We start from the raw sequence: 22,151 nt of genomic DNA, 5'->3' as shown, positions 1-22,151 counted from the left end.
CGGTTACCAACAACCCCTCCTGCCTGCGGCATAAGCAAACCAAATATTATTTCAATTTACAAAACAGCCTATGTTATGTAATGTTATCCTGATGATATAATGAGGATTAACTTGCCGGGTATCTTTATAACCAATGAGCGCCTGCATGTCCACGCCTCTCTCGTCAGACTGGTATCAGACTGGGGGAAACATTTGACGTGGCAAGACGTCCGGACGTGACATATGCGATCCCTCCTCCTCTCAGCTCTTCTGCAGGTAGCCTATTTGGGTCGAGAAGGAACGATTCCGTTCCGTGTCTGAACCAGGAGCAATAATGTGGCTGATCGTCTTGACCAGTTTACTAGTATATTCTGCTTCGGCCTACGATGTAGATTTGAAGAAACTGGACGGTCTCGCAACAGCGAAGGTGGAGGTAACGTAACGTTACAGTATGGACTCATTTTACTACGAATCATGCATTCAAACCATACCTATTCAAACCAACCACGTACAAGTGGAGTAAATTGCTTTGTCTGGAATGGTAGCGGGTCATTGCTTGCAGGATTTTATTGATTTTTGGGGGAATATGTCGCTTGATCGGGAGAATAATATTCTGTGAATGGGATGGATGCATTTTGTTTCCCAAATATCCGGGTTGAGCACGCGCGCGTGTGTATATATCTGTGTGTGTGTGTGTGTGTGTGTGTGTGTGTGTGTGTGTGTGTGTGTGTGTGTGTGTGTGCGCGCGCGCGCGTGTGCGTGTGCGTGTGTGTGTGTGTGTGTGTGTGTGTGTGTGTGTGTGTGAGAGAGAGAGGGAGACCTGTCCCGAGAGTTTTCTATTTACGAGTACGAGCAGGATGAATGGATCTGATGGCCTGAATGGACATTGGTTTGGTGTGGTAGTGGTACCCAATTATTAATGCAACAGAGGCTAGTACGGGTAGTAAATAATTTGTAGGCCTATTTAAATGTAATAACAAAAAACAAAAAAAGCATTTGCAACAAGTGACATCAATTTCTGAGGCGAATAAGGGCAACGGCTGTAACAGGAGATTCAACTGCAGGATCAGATTCCTATCAATACACAAAAGTTTCTGAAACTCTATTCTTCTCTTTGTGAAACACCATGTAGTTTTCTCCCTAGGGTGTCACCGAAGCACCACCCTACCAGCACCATTGATGAAAAGAATGCATCTCTTGCTATTGTTATGCCATTCATCCCTGCAACTGAATACCTGAGATCACACTACCCGAGGCACAGTAACAATAATAATAGGGTCCACAGTCCTCTCACATAGCCTAAATAGTGTTTTGTACAAATTGTGTAATATTTCAATAGCAAAGTACCAACACACCAAAGAAATACATGTGTGTATATATCTAGGAAGAATATGTGGAAAGAATGGATGGCCTTGTGTAAACCCACAATGAAGTCCTCTTTTTCCAGATCCTGCTGATCCCATACCCTGATTGTAATGAGTGCTGCTTGCAAACATTTCCTGTATCTTACTTGATCTCCATCTCATTTCAGTCATGTGGTGGATGACAGCTGAACAGGCTGAGAGAGGTGAGTTGTCCACTCCTGTAATCAGCAGTCTGCTGCTTGGTGCAAAACGGTAAGATTAGAGATATCAACACGCTGAGAGTCACTCTCAGCGACAGGAATTTAAACCTTGTTCTCTAGTCTAGACTGAAGCGTGAAGGTATTTGTCCACTGAGAAGCATTTAACGTCTAGGGTTACACACAAACTGTGAGTGACAAACCTAAATCCCCATCTCTCTCTCGGCAGGTCAAAGCCTTTGTGACCCAGGATATTCCTCTTTAGTATCCTTTACCTTGGTGTATTGCTGTTGCTTTCTCTTACTTCTTAGTGTAAAACAGTTGCATGAAATGTCAAAAAATATTCCAGTTTTTGTCAAAAAATATTCCAGTTTTTTCCATCTGTGGACATCCTTGACCGCTGCTACTCCAGCCACAATCTGGTGATGAAGCATATCCCTGGGGCTGACCCTGAGCTTGTCCTCCTTAACCACTACCACAAAGAGCTGGATGTAAGTCTTCCTTTTGCACTATACCTCTATGCTATATGCTATTATTAGAAATAGGAGAATCATTGGGGCATCCGGGTAGTGTACTGGTGGATTCCCTGCCTATACCAACACGAGGGTCGCAGGTTCGCGCCCCCGTGTTACCTCCGGCTTGGTTAGGCGTCCATACAGGCACGATTGGCTGTGTCTGCGGGTGGGAAGCCTGATTGAGGGTATGTGTCTTGGTTCGCGGCTGCTCTAGTGCCTCCTCTGGTCCGTCTGGGCTGTTCGGGGTGGAAGGGAACTGGTGGGAATAGTATGATCATCCCACGTGCTACGTCGTGCCGGTGAACCTCCCCACTGTCAGGTGAAAAGAAGCGGCTGCTAACTGCACGTGTCGAAGGAAGCATGGTTATAGTCTCCGGCTCTCCCCAGATCGGTAGTGGGTGGAGCAGCGACCGGGGCAGTAGAGGTAAAATTGGCCACGTACAATTGAGGAGAAAATGGGGGGGAAATCTGAAAAAATATATATATAAGTAGGAGAATCATAGGGGAACCAGTGGAATTGTGAAACACCATGTTAAAGTCCCCTTGAAATGAACAGTAGGCTACGGTACTTTTACTTCCTGGAAGACAGAGTATCGTTCATGGTGACCTCCTTCTGCACTAGTATAGTAGGTGTAGATAGATTTCTAACCAATAAAACCATCACATTTTTGAACAATCCCACCCCCCGAGGCCCCTTCCATCAAATAAATTTGCCTTCCTCTCCTGGACTCATATTGCATTGATTGAGACTTTTGATTATGCCCCGCCCCCAATGAAATGCATCAAATCAAGGAAATAAATATGCCATTTCAGGGGGTCAGCATCCATTTTGCAACAGCTGTTTTTGCAGAGTGAATGTAACCTGGCTCTGTGTGTGTGACTCCTCCACAGCGGATAGCCTTGTCTGACATGAGCCGCTCTGAGATCAACGAGCTACTGGCCGAGCTGGGCTTCTACAAGAAGGCCCAGGCTGATGACGAGGTGCCAGAGGAGTTCCGCTTCTCCCCTGCCAAAGAGGCACCAGAGCCCCCAACCTCCTCCTCTCCTCCTGCAGAGGGCGCACAAGAGCCCCAGACCTCCTCCTCTCCTCCTGCAGAGGGCGCCTCCTCACCGCCCAACTCCGAGGCCCAGCGCTCTGACCTATAACTCTCCAGTGAAGAGAAAAGTAGAAATAACACAATACCACTATGCTTCATAGCTGCTCCATGACCAGTTGGCTGTTACAGCACATGACAGACATCCTTGTCATTTCAAAATCAGGCCAGCAGATCATGGATCAGCTGTTAGGGAGGGACAGAATCATCAGCAAAAGGCCTCCGAGGGTTAACACTCCGAATTTGCACATACATTTTTACTGCTGTTTGTCTGTTTTGTTTTAGCGAGGCTAACGACACAACAGGTCACTTGGTGAGTGCTCATATTACGCACCTTGCAGGACTGTGAATGCATGTCTTTTTTTAAATCCATCATGTGTCTTCAAAATCCTTTCCTCACTTCATCTCTCTGTGTCTGATGACTTCCTACCCACTGTGAAACTTAATGAAGCCCCAGGCTTTAAATCGCCAGACTGGCCTGGGGTTGATGCCACATGTTTCTGGTGGGTGGGACTTCACAGACAAGAGAGTTCAAGTAGAAGGGTTGTAAAAGAATAATAAAATATTTTAAAGAAACATTTTTTCATCTTTTTTTTTGTATAAAAAGCTGGTAACACATTTCAATAGCAGTGTCTCCCCTACCATTCTACAGGCCTGGCGGGCCCGCCAGTCCAACGGCGCCCCCGCCAGGCCAGAAATTATTATTATTTTTCCCTGCTCTCCCCAAAATCTCAATAAACCTTTATGGCATACTATTACTACTGGTGTTGACAGTAATAGAAGGTGCCAAATCATTCAAAACAATAAGCATTTTGCTTTTAGGAGCATTGCGCCAGCGTGCAGCGCAGTTCCAAAACGTTGCCTGGGAAACGCACATCCCATAATATAACTGTTCACATCGCATCACATAATAGTATGATGATACTTGGGATGCTGATGCGAACAGGTTAGCTAAAAGTTTAGCGTCGCCAGCGAGGGCCCCCACCGTTGCGGTCGGGGTACGTTTCAAAATCCCTCCAGGCCTGAAGATTTTTCTAGGGGAAACACTATAATATAATATAGTGACCCGTAACAGCCAACTGTATGGTCTTCATGTTAACTAGCGTTAGGTATTAATTTATGCATTATTTCATAGTTTAGGGTTAGTTAATGGTTAGGTAACGGTTAGTTAATCAACATTAACAAGCATTAACTAATGCTTATTAAGCATTAACTAACCATTAATTTTGTGACCCTTATTGTAAAGTTTTAGCAAAAATCTTAAATTCAGATATGAAGAAAACTCACACTTCACAGTACTTAAGAGAAATACTGGAGGGAATATTGGAGCCTGTCACTTTACTGTAGGTCCAGGATTCAGATCTCAGCCCTGCCCCTGTGTGGAGTCTGCATGTTCCCCTTGTGTTCGTACTTGTGTATTGCATGTTTCCTCCAGGTGCTCTGGTTTCCTTTCCTCCCACACTCCAAAGACATGCAAATCAGGCAGATTGGAGACAAAATTGCCCGTAGGTGTGAATGTGTTCACGTTGTAAGGACTGTCAACCTGTCTCAGTGTTTGCCTGCCTTCTGCCCAATGCATGCTGGGATAGGCTCCAGCCTATAAAATGAAATGAACAGCAGATCATCAAATTAGGTGCACCAGGTGTGATCATTCAAAGTAATACTCCCCAACAAATACTCATTTGTTGAACTGGTTTAATTATTAATTCACATTTAACTGTGAGGTGCACAGAAACATGAAATTAGAACAACGTGTTTAAGCTCATATGTACAGGATTCACTGCTTTGTGGAAGTTGGCAGCACTGGAATAATTCTCAAATAATTACTCTAAATCCACTAAAATAGAGCAGGAGAAAGAAAATAACTACATCAAAATCAGCTCTGAAAGCAACCATCATTTTAGAAATCTAGTCAAAAGGAACCTTAATTATACAAGTGGAATAAAACTCTGTCATACATTTTCCTTGGCTTCCTTAGGTTATAAAATATACATTAGCAATAAAGTATGTTCAGCCATTATTCAGGTTTACTTGTGAGTGACCGAGCTGAAAGCCGGCTTTCATTGGGCCCAAAAACTTGCGAAATGACCTACATTTTTTCCATAAAGCATTGTGCTGCTAGCTTGGTCTTATAGACTTCTTTTGAAACAAAACGTATAAAGCATAATGTACACACTAACAAAATAAAAACAATATATTCAAAAACTAAGCATAAATAATGAGCCCACTCAAACAGCCATGTGGGAGTGCGTCTGGCAGGGGTGAGGCTGCAATGTGGGGCGTGACGGGAGCGTCGGGTGATATCTTTTACACCCCGTTGTCAGTCACTCAGTATGAAATACCTAGCAACAATATACAGTAATGTAATGTCAAAAAAAAACACGTTAGAGTCTGGGACTAATATCCACTCATCCCAATTGTTTTTTTTAACCTGAATAATGCATGTGACATGATGTGAGAGTTAGATGATGATGATGTCACTCACAGAACAATGCAAACAATTCCGTGTTAAAATAAAATTATACAATATGTGTTTCAAATGCAACAACAAAAAACTGACCCTGCTTCTCAGTAGCACTGTAGCAAGCTTACTCAGACAATGTTCTTCCATTCATTTTAACTACAGAGAAAAAACTTCCCAGTGCTCCTGAATTAAATTAAATAGCATTATGCTAATTGATGACAACATGAGAATAATGAGAACTATTTAAAAGAATTCAAGTAAATATGTTTGAAAAAGCATGCAGATTCTGGTATTAAAAGAAAAAACAGTACCAGAGTGGAGACCGACAATGCAGAGACAGGCATCTATGGTATTGCATATATTTTTCTTCTTCAGTGGCATTACCAACAACTATGCTATCAAATCACAATAGTTACAAAAGTGTAGCAGAAAAAAAAACTAGTTAATTTAAACAGGAGAGTACTGTAATATATTTTCTCTTGTACATTTTTGGGGGGGTCTGACTATGCACCAGTAACAGAACTTGGAAAATGTAGAATATTACCAGGTATGAAAATGAGTTAAAATATATGTAAAATTTTTAAACTTAAGAAACTCTAATAAAAAAACTTTGGTGCTTTCTCACTGGAGAAAGTGGGACTTTGTATTAAGCGCGTGTGTCCACAGAACTGAATGAATCTAACACACCTTTGCGAACAAAGATAATCAGCAAAATGACACACACAAACACGCATACACTCACACACTATCCCCAACTGGTCCATCAGAGATGTGCAAATCTGTGACCCTGCTTCTCAAGAGTCAGGGTGTGGGGGTGCAGACTGGTTACTGCCCGGACACGCGGGACACGACTAGGCCAAGGCGTACGGGGGCACAGGTCAGAGGGGACAGGGCCGACCCATGGACATCTCGTGTCGGCGCAGGTGGTTGACCAGAGACTGTACGTAGGTGAAGACACATTTGGAGTCAGGCTTATTACCCATGATCATCATGTCCTCCACCTCCAGCAGGGGCATGCAGTTGGCATAGGTCCTGAGGGACAGGCATACAAGAGATAGGTCGTATGAGAGAGACAGAACTGGCAAGATGGATGAGGGTGAGAGATGGAGAGGAGGATATTCTCTTCACAGATTCCCAAACCTTCATACTACTTTCTCCTCCATCCATATTCCTCATCATTAACCAAACCAGCACAATGGGAATACTTGAAAATAACTAGTGTTAACACTCAGTCACACACTCCTGAACTGGCAAGCTCTAGTGCTGTTTGATAGATTTATGTACTTCATCTCATGTTGTCATTATACCTCGTTTCCTTTTTTGTCTATCTTGTTTAAGTACAGCACTGTGGGGCAAACATGTTAAAAGCACTCTATACTGTAAATAAACTTGACTCGACTAATGTGATGTATGCCAATATTTTTTTTTAGGAATGATGACTTCACCTGTGAGCCATGCAGAAAGTGACCACAGGGTGGCATTATCTCCATATAAACCCTGCAGCACTCAAGTAAAGGGACGGCCTGTTCAAACAAACTAGTGTCATGGGAGCCACTTACACAAAAGTTACCGGAATAGTGGATGAGTAAATCTCTCGCATGAGAAAATAAATGTCTAATAAACCCTTTTTCTTTTGTCATTGCAGATATTGAAGAGCGAGGTCATTCTACACCTCAGGAGCACAACTTTAAAAGGCTTTACAAGGCAAGTGCCTGAACACGGTTAAGCTCAGGTTAGATAAGTCAGTCGTGAAGAGACAACACATAGCTTTTCCGCTCCCTGCTTTGTTTCTCAATCCCTCTGTTTGAAACATTGTGATACAGCATTTCCTTTTAAAGTGTGGAACTGCAGATGAGGAGTGCTGATGCCTGGCTGTCTGCCTGGCCCATAGTCAAGCTATGGAGACATGCACGCGCACGTGCACACACACCTACACCATGTTTGGCTCTTCAGACCTCAGTAGCTTCAGATTGAGGTAGCAAACACTCAATCCAATGACAGCTGTATGGCTTTTTGTGCCACCAAGCTTTGGCATAAATCACATCAAGTAAAAACCTATATCAACCAGAGATGCTCACAAGCCATTTTTTGCAAGTCCAAGTCAAGTCTCAAGTCTTTGAGCGGCAAGTCCAAGTCAAGTCTCAAGTCTCTTATGGATGCACGTTCTATCATCTGCTGCATGCCATCCGGTCTACTTAGAACACTGCATAGCTAAAATGAAGGAACTCAAAGCATGTACTGTATTATCCTCACTCCTTTATCTATTAGCATACAGTATCAACAGTAGTTGACATTACTATTAGTAGACATTTTCTTAATACAAAAAATAAAATAAAAATACAGATTGTTCACAAGTCCCAAGTCAAAAGTCTTTTGAGGACAAGTCTCAAGTCACTGTGTGCGCAACTTAAGTGCGACTTGAGTCCAAGTCCCCATCTCTGATATCCAGTCACTTGCATCTGCAAGTACACACACACACACACACACACCCACCCACACACACACTCACACACACACACGGACACACACACACCCTATCCCATAAAGTCTCTCAGAACCAATGTGAGGTCCCTTGGTAGGCTTGCCCCTCTCTCACCATGAGTTCAACTTAGGCGGGGGTGCGACTCTAGGAGGAGTTTTTGGTTTTAACCAGGCCCTTCTGCACCAGGCCCCTGTAGAACTCCTGCAGGTACGTGTACACACACTTCCAATCTGGCTCACGCATCTTCACCATGTCGTCCACATCCAACAGCTGGGGACAGTCCGCTAGTTTCCTGCACCCGCGGCCGGGAGAGGGAGAAGGGGGGATGGGAGAGAGAGGGGGGGAAGACCGGGGAGAAGGAAGGGAGGAGAGGAGCAAGAGACAGGAAGGAAGATCGAAATGGAGAGAGAAACACAGTGGAGGAGGGACCAGAGTGAATAACAGATGGAGAGAGACAGAGGAAACGGGACAGAGATAGTGGACAGAGAGGGAGGAGGAAAAAATAGATAAAGCAGTGAGCAGCCAAATGAAAGGATTAAGGGTGAAAAGACAGAAGGAGAGAGAGAAGACACAAAAATACACAATACCATTACATTCTCTGTGTTGACAGGTATGTATATCCATGAGTTGACATGCTTCATGAACATCGATACGTACAGTATATGTGCCGCACACACACACTCACACACAAGACAAGACAAAAGGTCAAATGATGTCCATTTAGCCTTTTTGTTTGCTTTGTTGTTGTTTTTTTCTGTGCACTGAGACAGGAGACTTAAGACATGAGTAGAACACGGCTTGGTATTCTCACAAACAAATACAAGACGTGTTGAAAAAAACAACAAGGATCCTGCAAATACATAGAGATACAACCACAGAGTGACTCTACAGTGGAAAAACACACAGGTGCACGGGAAGGTGTGTGTCTGTGGGTGGGTGTGGTTTGTGTCAGGGGTTCCAGATTACAGCTAACTGGTAGAGGGGTGGGAGGTGCCCAGGGAAGTGAGTGATAGTGCAACACAAAGATGTAAGGATGGGGGGTGGGGGGGTGGGGGGTGGTGGTATGACAGTCCGGTGTTGATATTTTCCAGTGGCATCATCAGCATCGTCACAAGCCTACTATGAGCACGTGAACACGGCACACACAGGTGAAGTGGTGGTGGGGGGGATCACAAGTTGGAATGGTGTGACCACATTCAAGAGGGACGAGAGAGGAGGTAAAGAGAGATCAGGGGAGGAGAGGAGAGGGAGATTAGGGGTCAAAAGGAAGAGGGGGAAATGTCGGAGGTGCAGCCGAGTGCTCTTCCTTTTTGACCTGCTTGTTGTTTGGGTCTCTGGGTTTAGAGCAACGACCAGGCGGACGGGGGGGGTCACAGCGGTTACTCATAGCGGAGGACAGGTGGAGAGTGGCGTTTTAGAGGTGGAGGAATTAGTGCGGTAGGTAGGTAGGTAGTAGTAGTAGTAGTAACGGGTCGCTCAGCCTCGAGGTGACTTGGTTACAACCTGGGAGAGACAGGGAAAGTTCTCGAGGTGACTTGGTTACACCTGTGAGAGACAGGGAAGGTTAACACTCAGACACCGGCGGAGGACGCGACTGCGGCCACACGACTCCCACGTCTCATTGGTCCGTCCCCACGCTTCAGGCCACTCACCCTGACGAACGCAAGGTTGGGTTCATCTTTTCACCATTCAAGCAAAACTTTGATCTCCGCTCATATCTGCTACTGAGTAGACGCATGGTGAGCAGCAACTGAGGCTGACAGTAGATTTTTGTATACACAGCAATACTGAGCCTAAAGACGTCACTGAATGAGAGCTGAAGGTGGATTTCATAAAGGTCAAACAGATATAGTCCGAGAGCAATGAGAGAGAAGGATTGGATAAAAGCTACAATACGATGAAAGAGTAATGTGTTGTTTTTGGGCAGGGAGCAGCGCAAGAAAAATGTTTTGCTTGGATCGTTTGATTTTCATTTTGTGTTCACTGCGTGAGTACCTGGGCTGCAAGATATTATCTCTTTCTTCCAGCCTGAGAGGAAAGCTTAGCCTGCAGTAGCTTGCAGGATATTCTTGTGGTGGTTTCTTCATACATTTTCTCTGCCAAGCTTAACAAAACCCAGGTCCCCTGCAGTTGATGTGGTTTCTCCAATAGTGGAAATCAGATGGCTGAAGCTCTCGCTTGTAGTCAAAACTTACAACAAGTCAAAATTGATGTGGTCAGTGCACATGTATGTGGGACAAACCGGTTGTGTGTGTGTACTCACTCTGCAGTGCTGAAAGCCACCTCAAAGTTTTGCCTGCGGTTGCTGGGGCTCAGGGAGTTGTAGTCAAAGGCCTCAGGAAAGAAATTGTGAACCAGGGCACAAAACGCCATGCCATTGCTCCAACTGGATGAGAAATTCTGAATTTCCACATTCTGCGGGGGAAACAAAACAAAACAAACAGTTAGAGAGGCAGGGGGCAGTAATGACTAAGAGGAGGAAATATCCCAAAATAGGGAAATAACTAACTCATCTAATTTCTTGTGCTTGGGCCATCTTGCCTTAATTGTTAAGCAGGATGAGCTACAACAAGGTGGGCTCTGTGGCCCGTTAGCTCACCTCATATGAGCGGGTCTTGGCACGGCACCAGTCCAGCAGCATCTGCTTAATGGAGTTTGCGTTGGGCACACCAAAGCTGGTGGAGCGCTGGACCTTGTTTACCTTGGCGACTGCCTGATTCCCGGGGCTACAGAAAAAGCATACAGGGCTTTGTGTTAATATTTACATGCTTTAACATGTTCCTTTTCTTTCTTTGGTTGTGCGACATTTCTGTTTATCCTTACCCCCCACCCTCCTTCTCCAGCTTCTCGATCATGGCTTTGCGGGCCTGCATGGCGGAGGTCTTGGGCAGAGTCTGAGCCCTCATCAGCTCCTTGCGCTTCTCCGCCTGCTTTCGCTCCATGGCAGCCACACCGCCGCCGCCGGCGCGGGACGCCGAGTCGTCCTCGCGGTCGAACACACTGTGGCAGGGAGACGAACAGCCCAGTTCATTTGTGAAGCTGCCGGCATTTTCATTTAAGTGTCATTACCAGGCTGACGGTTCGCAACCCACCTGCCCACTTTCTTGCTCGTGCTGGAGGAGGAGGATGTGGAAGAGGAAGAGGTGTAGCTATACGATTTGGACTGGACTGTCCCTCCTGGAACACAGAAATAAACACTCGTATGAATGAGAGTGATGGTAAGACTGTAATGTCTAATACTAATAGTGATTTAAAGAAGAGGGCAATCAAGCCATGACTCACTGTCTGTTTTCTGCACATAACTGCTCTCCATCATTGTGCTGCGTGATGATCTGCTCCCATCATCTAAACACACACACGCATTTTTTTTGTAAATATTGTGACAGTGTCAGTTTTATGGCTGCTGGTGGCCTTAAGTGTGCATATATAATAACTAAGTTATTAGTATTTCGGCCTACCAGACTGGGCAAAGCGGTCTGTCTTGGTGACTTGGCTGAGGGTGGAGCCGTCTGCGGACTTCTCCACCTTCCTCATCACCACCTCTCCGGCGCCTGGGCGACCCTTCTGGGCGCGCTCCTCCCGCTGCTGCCGAACCTCCTGCAGGCGGGTCTCACGCTCCTTTTCTCTCTGGTCTACGATGGGAGGAGAGGAGGGAAATGTCACGATGACGTCAGTGGAAAAAGAGGAGGTGGACAATTGGCCCTAAACAAGCTGACAGCACCTCATCTTGACTGCCGCAAAGATGGATTAAACACAGCTTCCAAATTTGAGGCGATACATTTCAGGATTCTTTCCACGGTACCATAAAATTCCCCTGCACACACAAACGCACGCAGGTGGGGGGGAGGCGGACGGCCGAGCCAAAGCCGTCAAGTAATATGTAATGTGCAAACGTCACAGATCAAAGAGAGCAAACAGATCTGATCGTCCCCCGCGGAGAGCTGTGCCAAGTCCAACCCCACTGCTCCATCGGGTATATCACTTTTTCATTTACCTTGATGAGTTTTAATACAGGAAACAATGTTACTCTTACAGAGATCAATTCTTAAGCTCTACATTTAGCCTAATCTAAGATCTTGTGTCATATCCACAGAGGTTAGAGCAATACAAGGAAATGCAGAACACAGGTTTTTGTGTGCTGGGTGGCACTGAACCTTTACATATGTAGACTCATAGCTATTAGGACATTCAACCCTCAGCTCAGCACAACCAGACACTAGGTGGAACCATATGAGTGCTTGTCACACGACACACAAAAAACGTGACTGGGAGACATTTCAACAGCACTGATGCAACACGCTGAGGTGAGTGCAAGGTATTCAATCATGGAAATAAAAATCTAAATTCATGCATGTTAACGGAATTGTCAACATATCCTTCATCGTCCACCAAACGGGTTGCTCACAAGTACTTATGCTTTCTGCTAGAATTGTGCAGATGCGATGCAACAGGGTTCAAAGAGTGAAATAATTCCACTGGTTTGACGATGACAGGATGGTGCTAAAGACAAACGCAGGCACATACAAAGTGTTAATCCACACTGCACACCAACCTGTCCTACCTATTTCCTCTTGAGTACATCCCAGCATGACCTCTGGGGGCAGAATGAGTAGAAATAATGCAATTGGGGGATTTGGCAGGTTCATTTAGTCAGTGATATAAATTGCAGCAGAAAAGACAGAAAACGGCACTCCTAAGCATGGAAAAATAACATAAAAACCAAGCTTGATGAAGAATGAGTGTGTCTGAGAGCTTTTCAGGCTTGAGAGAAAGTAGTCATTAAATAGTGAGAGAGAAAACATGTAACTGTGGATACTAGAGTGATGGATAGAACATCGTTTATCCTGTTTGCGTCACTCTCACCTCTCTTTCTCTTACGCAGATCCCTCATTGCTGCCCGGATCATCTTCCTCTCCTCAAAGTCTTTTGACTCATCGAGCTGTTGAAGAAGAAGAAGAAGAAGAAAAACAAAACAAAAACAAAAACAAATGAGAGGTCAGGTCCCAGTGGCAGCAGGGCTCTATATTTATGGATGCAGTGCTGGGCAGTGACCTTTCCAAATATACTCTCACATAGCTGGCAAGATTGAGCTTTTACACACATACTCGCTGCATGACTGAAGTGGCTGCACTTGTCACATGGTGCGTTTAAATCTAAGGGATGTGGAAGAATTGCGAGGTGTGAAGTACCATTTTGTCCAGCAGCTCCTCATCCTCTATGGCAGCCAGCTGTTCAGCGGTCAGTTTTCCAGAGCGTTCGTCAGGTTTGGCCTGAGTGGTTCCAGAGCGTTCGTCAGGTTTGGCCTGAGTGGTTGTAGAGCTGGTGGGGATGGCTGGGGCGTGACACGCCACCTGGACAGATGGGCCAACTGAAAACATCGGCTCCGAGGCGACCACAGGCTCCGCCTCCATCTGTATGCACGCACGCGCACGCACGCACGCACACACACGCCATGAGCAACATCACACACGTGCAGAAGGAGGAAAGATCATTTGATTCATTACAGAGTGCACAGATGTGGAAGTTATTGTCTGTTTAACACATTTATGACCGTTGTTGGATTCGTGAGCATTGCTGACTGAGGGCTAATAATGATTGCATTTATATAACACTTTTCTAAGTATTCAAAGCACTTCACATGGGAGGGGAGGGGTGGTGGTGGTGGTGGTGGGGGGGGGGGGGGGGGGGGGGGTCATTTGGCTCCGTCACCACACATCAGCATCACAGTGGAGAGTAGAGGACTGAATGTGCCAATTAGACAATGAGGGATGATTAGGTGGTGATGATGGAAGGAAGGCCTGTGTGGGAATTGATCCAGGGCACCGAGGTTACACCCTCTCACGCAGAGTGCCGATGGGATCTTTAATGACCACAGAGAGTCAGGACCTCGTTTTAACGTCTCATCCGGAGGACGTTGCTCACTGTTTCTGCCCTGGGGCATTGGGGATGGGGAGATTATTCATGAGACCAGAGGGGAGAGCATCTCCTACTGGTCCTTAACACCATGGTCTCCCATCCAAGGACTAACCACTGTCAAACCTGCTTAGCTTCCCCAGTTATATCTCCAAGCCAAACAGCTGGAGGTCAGGCTCTCTGCAAGTAGTGAGAAACCATGTATCCCTGACCCATAGGAGACCAGGACAAACGAAGACAGGGGGAGATGGAAGGGAAGTGAGTCTGCCTACTGGAAAGCAATCTACAGCTGGGTTACAAAAGGCACTTTTCTTTTGCCACTTTTGGCCGTGCCAAAACCAAACCACGCTGCGCTGATCCTCCTTTCCCATACAAATGTTAACACAGCGAGCTGTGCCGAGCCGCGCTCGAGATGGACCTTCTCTGGCGTGTGGCCAAAGCGCACCCGACCCGCCTCCAAGTGGCCAGCGGTCACCTCTCGCCAACCGCGACCAACCAGTAACGACCCCCCTTCTTCCTCCACATCAAGCTTGTGATGCCAGCAGTTGCGAGACAACGAGACATTTATAAAAGCCTCTGTGTGTTCAGCTCTCAGTAGGGTATTTTGTAGATTTAGTTTAGTTTCCCTCCTGTCTTTCCATTTGTACTTTCACATGTCTACTTTATTTGACAGTTTCCTCCGGATCACTTTCGATCATATATCGGAGCCATGTTGTTAATAAAAATATTTCCTGCTGTTCATATAAAAAGCTTTCCATTGACAAACTAACCGAAAGCTTTTTTATTGTGAAGAACTTACAGGAAATTAAATGTTTAACCACCGTCTTTACAGCCGCAACTTTTTGATCACTAGTCACAGCCATGATGTATACAGCCCGCTGCTTTTTCGACAAGGGTGTCATCAGTCAAAGACACACCATCAAGCAGGTAGCCCCGTTTTAATGGAAATGCTCCCAGCTGCGGCAGATTGCACAGAGCTAAGCCAGGCCAGAGCCAAGCCAAGCCAGGCCAGGCCAGAGCCAAGCCAGGCCAGAGCCAAGCTAGGCCAGGCCAGAGCCAAGCCAGGCCAGGCCAGAGCCATGCCAGGCCAGGCCAGAGCCAAGCCAGGCCAGAGCCAAGCCAGAGCCAGGCCAGAGCCAAGCCAGGCCAGAGATCAGGCCAGGCCAGGCCAGAGCCAAACTAGGCCAGAGCCAAGCCAGGCCATCACATATTTATGGAAAAAGGGTATGAGGCTTGCTCAGATTTAGGAGATAGTGAACACAGCAAGATTTCCTTGAACCATAATATGCGTGATCATGTGACATTGGTGGTACTTATGTATATTCATATCTCAACACTCTTTTTTGACAATGATCTTTATCTTGTACCAAGACTGCCCACTCACCACCTCACATCATTCCCCACAGCCCCTCTGCCTTCCAGCCCTGCCTGTATGAGAGAGTGAGAGCAGGTTCCAGGGAAAGTCCCAGACAATTCTGCCTAGTCACAGTTAACTAAGTTCACAGGCTATGACTGACACACTGGGTGTCTAAATGGTAAAAAGCTTCCGAGAACCCAGAGTTACTCTGTGACAGGTAGGATACACACCACTATGGCTGTAAGACTGGAGTGCTGCATTACCAGGCATAAACTCTGAGGAAAAACATCCTTTCAGGGTACTGGAATGTATACCATGGAAGGAGCAGCGGTGCAAGGAGCAGTTAGCGCATGAGCAGAACGTAAGGAGGGAGAGTTGTGTTTACTGTACATCCACTGCTGGAGGGGATGTGGAGCATAAACATGACATTATAGTTCATTAAGATAGGCCTGGCTATCTACCCGTGTATTCTGAGTGACCATAAACCCTATAGAAAAGATAACACCTCTTAAAATGTCCATTATGCTGCTGAATGCCGGTGCCAGACTATGGGTTCTGGCTGGCTGTGGCTTCATTGTTTTTGTTGTAATCAAGTCCAGGTCCAGATATAGCTCAGACAGCTGGCCCGGTCCCCACCAACAATCTCCCTGCCCTCTGCTGTGAGGGCCCCAGCCAGGCCAGGTCCAACCAGGGAGGGACAATGTCCAGCACAGCCTGTGCTGTGTGAGCTGATCTAGGGTGGCCCCTGGTTTGAAAGCTTTCTGGACACAGAGTTCTGACCCATGGGATAGGTTGGACTGAGAGGCACTTGACCGCAGAGGAATGTTTTTGAACACAGCCAAACAAGGCCTCTAAAGTCAAGCAATGAGAGAATGTGAGCGGGGTGAGAGAGATCATTTCTAATACAATGGTCAGTTACATTTGGTGTGAAGAGTTGTGATTAAAGCCTCTATATTCTATTGATCAGAGTCAATAATATTGCATAGAAAATTTAGTTTTTGTTTTCTTTCCCTAAAAGGGAGGACTACAATCTCTCATTTCACATCACCATGGTAAGCTACAATGGGTTTATGAAATGGTTGATAAGGGAGAGCTATGCAAATCTGCACACACATGGGGGTTAAGGGTCAGATCAGGTCATTCCCCATGCATCATAGTCATCTGTCTGTGGAGATCAACTTAAAAAAGAAAACCATCATTTTGACTGTAGCTGTGGATTGGCAGACCCAGCTATCTCTGCAGGATTAGACTGGACTATGAACTCTGTCCAGTTGAATATAACTGAAGAAGAGAATGCCACAAATATCCCTCAAAATGTCATCAAAGTGCACACAATTACACCCACAAAAGGTATATTTGTTATTTGACTTCAAGGTACAGTATGGTGCAACACGGCTATTATGATATGTGCCAACTGTGTGTATGCCAATAATAAGAAATTCCACTTCGATCTACACTATAACAGGAACAAATGCATTTTTCTCTTATTAAAGAGTTGGAAGTATGAGCCTATGGCACAACCCTAACCTGTAAAAGTGGCTAGAAGTCTGTAACACTCACTGTTAACTATACTGTATGGCCAGGATTATATCTGTGTTCATGCTGATCAGTCTCAAAATACTGACAGTTTAAAATCATGTTTAGAACTTTCTCAGAAGGTGAGAGTTTGAGCAGGAGACCAAGGGGATGTCATAGTCGGGCTGTTTTTTCTCTGTTTTCCTACTCCCGGAACACAGTTTTCCTAAAGTACTGTAGTGGTCATAAAGTATATTATATCTCACAGAACAAAACACGGACACATTTTATACACACACTAGTGCTGCACAGGACAGCATCAGAATCCCATGGTATTAAAGGATTGGAATACCTCCGTGACAAATGGCAGTGAAGTCTCACGCATGAACACAATCTGGCAAAACTGAATGACAGCTGAGATGGTCAAGCTTTGTAAAAATGAAGGCAGTAATCTAAGCAGACCGCCAATCCACTGATATTGAGAACATTGGAACAACAACCGTTCCATTACTACAAAAAGCTTATCTGATTGAAAAGGGATCATGATCAGAACCTTAATGGTTATAGGAGAACAAAGCCATTAAGAGAGAGCTGTACCATGCTGTTGCTGCAAGGAATGTTTCCCATCAGAGAGGGAGCAGAGGAGGAGCGGAGTGTTGCAAAGGTGGGAGGGTGAGGGACAGGTACTGGTTCAGGCTTGGAATTCTGAGGTGTGTCCGTCCCATTGGATACAGACTCCGAGTCCTGGGGGCATGAATCAGGCTCTGGAGGTACGCTTAATGGAGTACCCAGGGGTGTGCTACACAGGATATACTGGGCTGCATGGGATGTAGTATCCTGGGTTGCACAGGATGGAGTATCTTGGGTTAGGCTGGATGGAGGATTGCTTCTGCATGGAATGGAAGGTGAGCTTTCAGGACTGGGCGCTACGTATATTGTAGGTTCAGGGAGTCCCATGACCTGGCACAGGGCCTCCACTTGCCTGACCAGCCTCTCCTGCTGAATCCTCAGCCTCAGGTTCTCCTGCTGCAGGCTGGCCAGGACCTTCGCCATAGGAGCCACCTGTGCTGCTGCCTCCTCCAGCCGGGCATCCACTCGCTTCCCAAAGGCCTGCAGGTCGCTGTGGATTTCCCCCACTGCACAGCGCAACGTTAGCTCAAAACCGCCTTCTGCAACCTGCGCCTCTTCCTCCTCCACCTGCTCCTGAGCAAGAAGATCTCCAATCACCTCCTCCAGGCCAGAGTCAGCACAAAGGCTATCTGGTGTGCCCAATGCCTCTGGAGCCTCCGAGGCTGGGAGGAAGTCCAGGTCCACCCCAGGCATGGCCAGGCCTGCACTCAATGTCACCAGTTGCTCTGAAATGTCAGTCCTTTTTCAAGGAAATACAAAGTCCCTCTTTTACAAATCCACACAGGTGTCCCTTAAAAGTTGTTATCTAAGAGCAGAGAAATCCTCAGGGTTTCCTCTCTGTCTGCCTGTTTACAGAGGTCCTCCAAAACAACACGCGTTCTTTATACCAACAGCAAATCTCCCCTCTTTAGCGGCCTACACGCTGACAGCCAATGAGCATGCAAGGAATCCCGTTTCCAAGGCAGCAGGAGACCCGGCCCCCCTTTTTTTTCTCTCAGGTGCCATGGACGTGTCTATTTATCACCAGCGCAGCCATTATTCCACTGAGCCAGTCAGGCCTGGGGGACTGAGGCGTAGGGGGCAGTACTAGTGGCAACAATTCAGAACGCCCCCTCCTCCTCCCTCTTTCAACTTTCCTTTTATTTAGAGCCCTTGTCCTTCACACCTCAATTGGCAAGCAACTAGGGCTTTGACGTGGCTCTGGGCCAAGTTATAGAGTTATATATTCTGTGCTTTACTCCTCTTATTTTCATTTTTTTAACAAAATGCAACCTCTGAGGCCTGATTGGGTCAGTTGAGTTGTATGAGTCTTGGTTCAGAAAGCAGACCTCCAGAGGGAAGGTCAGTCCAGGATTCGGGCAGTGGCAGAGCAGGCGTGGTGGGTGACCAGTGTGTGGTAAGGGAGAGCTGGGGCCCAGTTCTGCCAGGCTATGGGGAGGACAGCTCAGCCTTTATAGGATTTGTTTTGGGCTTACTGACATAGAACAGAGCAGTGATCCTTCCAGCTGCTGCTCATGTACATGCCTCAACTGCTTTGTGTGTCAAGTTGAATGCTCTCCAAGAGCACCGATACAGGTCCATGTCTTTAATGTGTGTGTGTGTACACACTGATACAGGTCCATGTCTTTAATGTGTGTGTGTACACTGATACAGGTCCATGTCTTTAATGTGTGTGTGTGTACACACTGATACAGGTCCATGTCTTTAATGTGTGTGTGTACACTGATACAGGTCCATGTCTTTAATGTGTGTGTGTACACTGATACAGGTCCATGTCTTTAATGCGTGTGTGTACACTGATACAGGTCCATGTCTTTAATGTGTGTGTGTGTGTGTGTGTGTGTACACTGATACAGGTCCATGTCTTTAATGCGTATGTGTACACTGATACAGGTCCATGTCTTTAGTGTGTGTGTGTGTGTGTGTGTGTGTGTGTGTGTGTGTGCACCGACACAGGTCCATGTCTTTAATGTGTGTGTGTACACACTGATACAGGTCCATGTCTTTAATGTGTGTGTGTGTACACACTGATACAGGTCCATGTCTTTAATGTGTGTGTGTGTACACTGATACAGGTCCATGTCTTTAATGTGTGTGTACACTGATACAGGTCCATGTCTTGAATGCGTGTGTGTACACTGATACAGGTCCATGTCTTTAATGTGTGTGTGTGTGTGTGTGTGTACACTGATACAGGTCCATGTCTTTAATGCGTGTGTGTACACTGATACAGGTCCATGTCTTTAATGTGTGTGTGTGTGTGTACACTGATACAGGTCCATGTCTTTAATGCGTGTGTGTACACTGATACAGGTCCATGTCTTTAGTGTGTGTGTGTGTGTGTGTGTGTGTGTGTGTGTGTGTGTGCACCGACACAGGTCCATGTCTTTAATGTGTGTGTGTACACACTGATACAGGTCCATGTCTTTAATGTGTGTGTGTACACACTGATACAGGTCCATGTCTTTAATGTGTGTGTGTGTACACTGATACAGGTCCATGTCTTTAATGTGTGTGTACACTGATACAGGTCCATGTCTTGAATGCGTGTGTGTACACTGATACAGGTCCATGTCTTTAGTGTGTGTGTACACTGATACAGGTCCATGTCTTTAATGTGTGTGTACACTGATACAGGTCCATGTCTTTAATGCATGTGTGTACACTGATACAGGTCCATGTCTTTAATGTGTGTGTGTGTACACTGATACAGGTCCATGTCTTTAATGTGTGTGTATGTTGCTCATACAGTAAGAAGTTCAAGTACATTTATCAACTGCTTACCAGGGCTATTTTGGCAGATTACAGCCGATGCAGATAACTCTAATGCTCATATATCTTTAAGTACTTTAAGGTTTTAAAGAGCACACACAAAAAGGTGCATATTCACTGTAACTTATTATCCTAATAGCCTACAGTCACTGGACATGGACAACCAGTATTCTAAGTTCTGAGTACTGAGGACTGGCATAACACAGCGTTCGGAATCTCTTGATCAACTTTCTCTCTCTCAGTAGAAAACTATGTGAAGGACACAGCTGGTAACTGAGGACAACAGTGGTCTTTCCTGGGATTTATTTGAGAGTAGAGCAGTTCCCAGAAAGAATCTGGCCTCTACAGAGAGTGGAGAGAACTGTGCCTGGCAGGTGGAAGTGGGTCAAACCCATTGACATATATAGTCTACTACTAGGCAATCGCGTTCGATTTCTAGGCTCGTCCGCCCTGCAGCTCATCGAGCTCGCCCTGCAGCTCATCGAGCTGGCCCTGCAGCTCGCATTATGCACTCGCCCGCCCTGCAGCTTGACCGCTGTACGGGCTCACTTGCTCTTATGACATCACTGATGATCACTGATGATGTCACAACTTTGCATCACTGATGACATCACAATTGCTTTTATGACATCACTGATGATGTCACAATGCCACGGCCGAGCCCGCCCTGCAGCTCGACCGCTGTGTGGGCTCACCTGCTCTTATGACATCACTGATGAATGACATCACTGATGTTGTCAGAACTTTGCGACACTATGATATCATCAGTGGGACTTTATGACATCACTGATGACATCATCAGTGATGTCACAATGCCTCCTTGTGTGTGTGTAGCGGGACAAAAATGAAAACAAACAGAGAAACATTGCCCACATGGTCCCTTTTATACTGTATATTATGTATAGTAGGGGTGGGAATCACCAGACGCTTCGGGCAGATACCCGCATGGCCGGCCAGGCCACCGGCCATCCAAATATCGATACAATATCGTCAGGCAAAATATTGCGATACTATGGTGTATCGATTTTTCCCCCCACCCCTAATATATAGATGGTCATACTACAAGAAGGACATGTCTTACCACACACAAGAGCGTGAAAAATTATGAAGAAAAAGATGATGGGGAAAGAGAGACATATAGACTAGAAAGTACACACACACACAAATTATGCAACACTTTGCCACATGCATGCAAGTCTATATTTATGATTATTAGGCTGGTTTCACACCGACGACCCACGCCTTGCCTTGCCTCAACCCACGCCTACGCCGAGCTGGGCGTGAACCTGTTACACGCTTTTGCGATCACACCGCACGCCTTTTGCACGCCGAACCTGGAGCCGAGTCACAAGCGCCTCTCCTCTCTCCCGACTGTATTTTTTCACGTGTTGTCCAGAATTGTCATGGGTAGCCTCTAGGTAAAATAAATCTGATATATTTAATGTTCTATTGATGCTGGATATGTATAACCAGGTCTGACTATAGTCGGACATTTTAGAGAGGTGATCTTGCAAGAATATGTGCTGGCACAACAACATTGTCCATCTTGCTTCTTCGGTCGCTATTCTCTCTCATGAAGATTTGTTTGCCGACAGGGAGAAAGCCCCACGTGATAGCCACCCGTCAATCTCTCTCTCGCTCTCTCTCTCTGCTCAATACTGTTGTAGAAACTCCATTTTATTTTGAAATTCAGTTGACTTTGCCAGTTCCCACGGATATTGTCGCGTTTTTCTTTCATGGCTTGACAGAAAAGCCTGCCTGCACGCGCCTTGTCGGCGTGAAAATAGAACTCTCGCCTATTCGATAAAATCGGCAAGGCACAGGCAAGGCGTGGGTACACGCAGGGTTCACGCTCAGGCGTCCGGTGTA

The 22,151-nt window shown here is 46.0% G+C and overlaps 2 protein-coding genes across 5 annotated transcripts in view; one reads left to right on the top strand and one right to left on the bottom strand.

Annotated features, from left to right (window-relative positions):
* The first annotated feature begins 192 nt into the window (after positions 1-192).
* On the top strand, positions 193-3,706 carry selenom (selenoprotein M). The gene is made up of 5 exons (XM_083644068.1): positions 193-412; positions 1,511-1,546; positions 1,770-1,804; positions 1,953-2,031; positions 2,947-3,706. The coding sequence occupies exons 1-5, from the start codon at positions 314-316 to the stop codon at positions 3,199-3,201; spliced, it is 504 nt and encodes a 167-aa protein (XP_083500194.1). The 5' UTR covers positions 193-313; the 3' UTR covers positions 3,202-3,706.
* A 1,137-nt stretch (positions 3,707-4,843) lies between these two features.
* The window catches only part of smtnb (smoothelin b), a 64,476-nt gene continuing 47,168 nt past the window's right edge, over positions 4,844-22,151 (bottom strand). For 2 of the 4 annotated variants that reach the window (XM_083644038.1, XM_083644040.1), the window contains 11 exons: positions 13,285-13,506; positions 12,959-13,034; positions 12,657-12,689; positions 11,554-11,727; positions 11,378-11,440; positions 11,188-11,272; positions 10,919-11,095; positions 10,695-10,821; positions 10,359-10,510; positions 8,210-8,387; positions 6,516-6,645 (listed from right to left, as the gene is read on the bottom strand). In XM_083644038.1, coding sequence (XP_083500164.1) covers positions 8,240-8,387; positions 10,359-10,510; positions 10,695-10,821; positions 10,919-11,095; positions 11,188-11,272; positions 11,378-11,440; positions 11,554-11,727; positions 12,657-12,689; positions 12,959-13,034; positions 13,285-13,506 — 1,257 coding nt within the window. In that variant the 3' untranslated portion in view covers positions 6,516-6,645; positions 8,210-8,239. Of the gene's footprint in view, positions 6,646-8,209; positions 8,388-10,358; positions 10,511-10,694; positions 10,822-10,918; positions 11,096-11,187; positions 11,273-11,377; positions 11,441-11,553; positions 11,728-12,656; positions 12,690-12,958; positions 13,035-13,284; positions 13,507-22,151 lie in introns of all 4 variants that reach the window. The other 2 variants (XM_083644041.1, XM_083644039.1) reach the window with 2 other exon arrangements.

This window comes from Poromitra crassiceps (assembly GCF_964638095.1).
Source record: "Poromitra crassiceps genome assembly, chromosome: 10".
In the NCBI taxonomy this organism is placed as follows: Eukaryota; Metazoa; Chordata; class Actinopteri; order Beryciformes; family Melamphaidae; genus Poromitra; species Poromitra crassiceps.
Note: the sequence above shows the minus strand (reverse complement) of the source record. Positions and strands in the feature narration are given on the sequence as shown.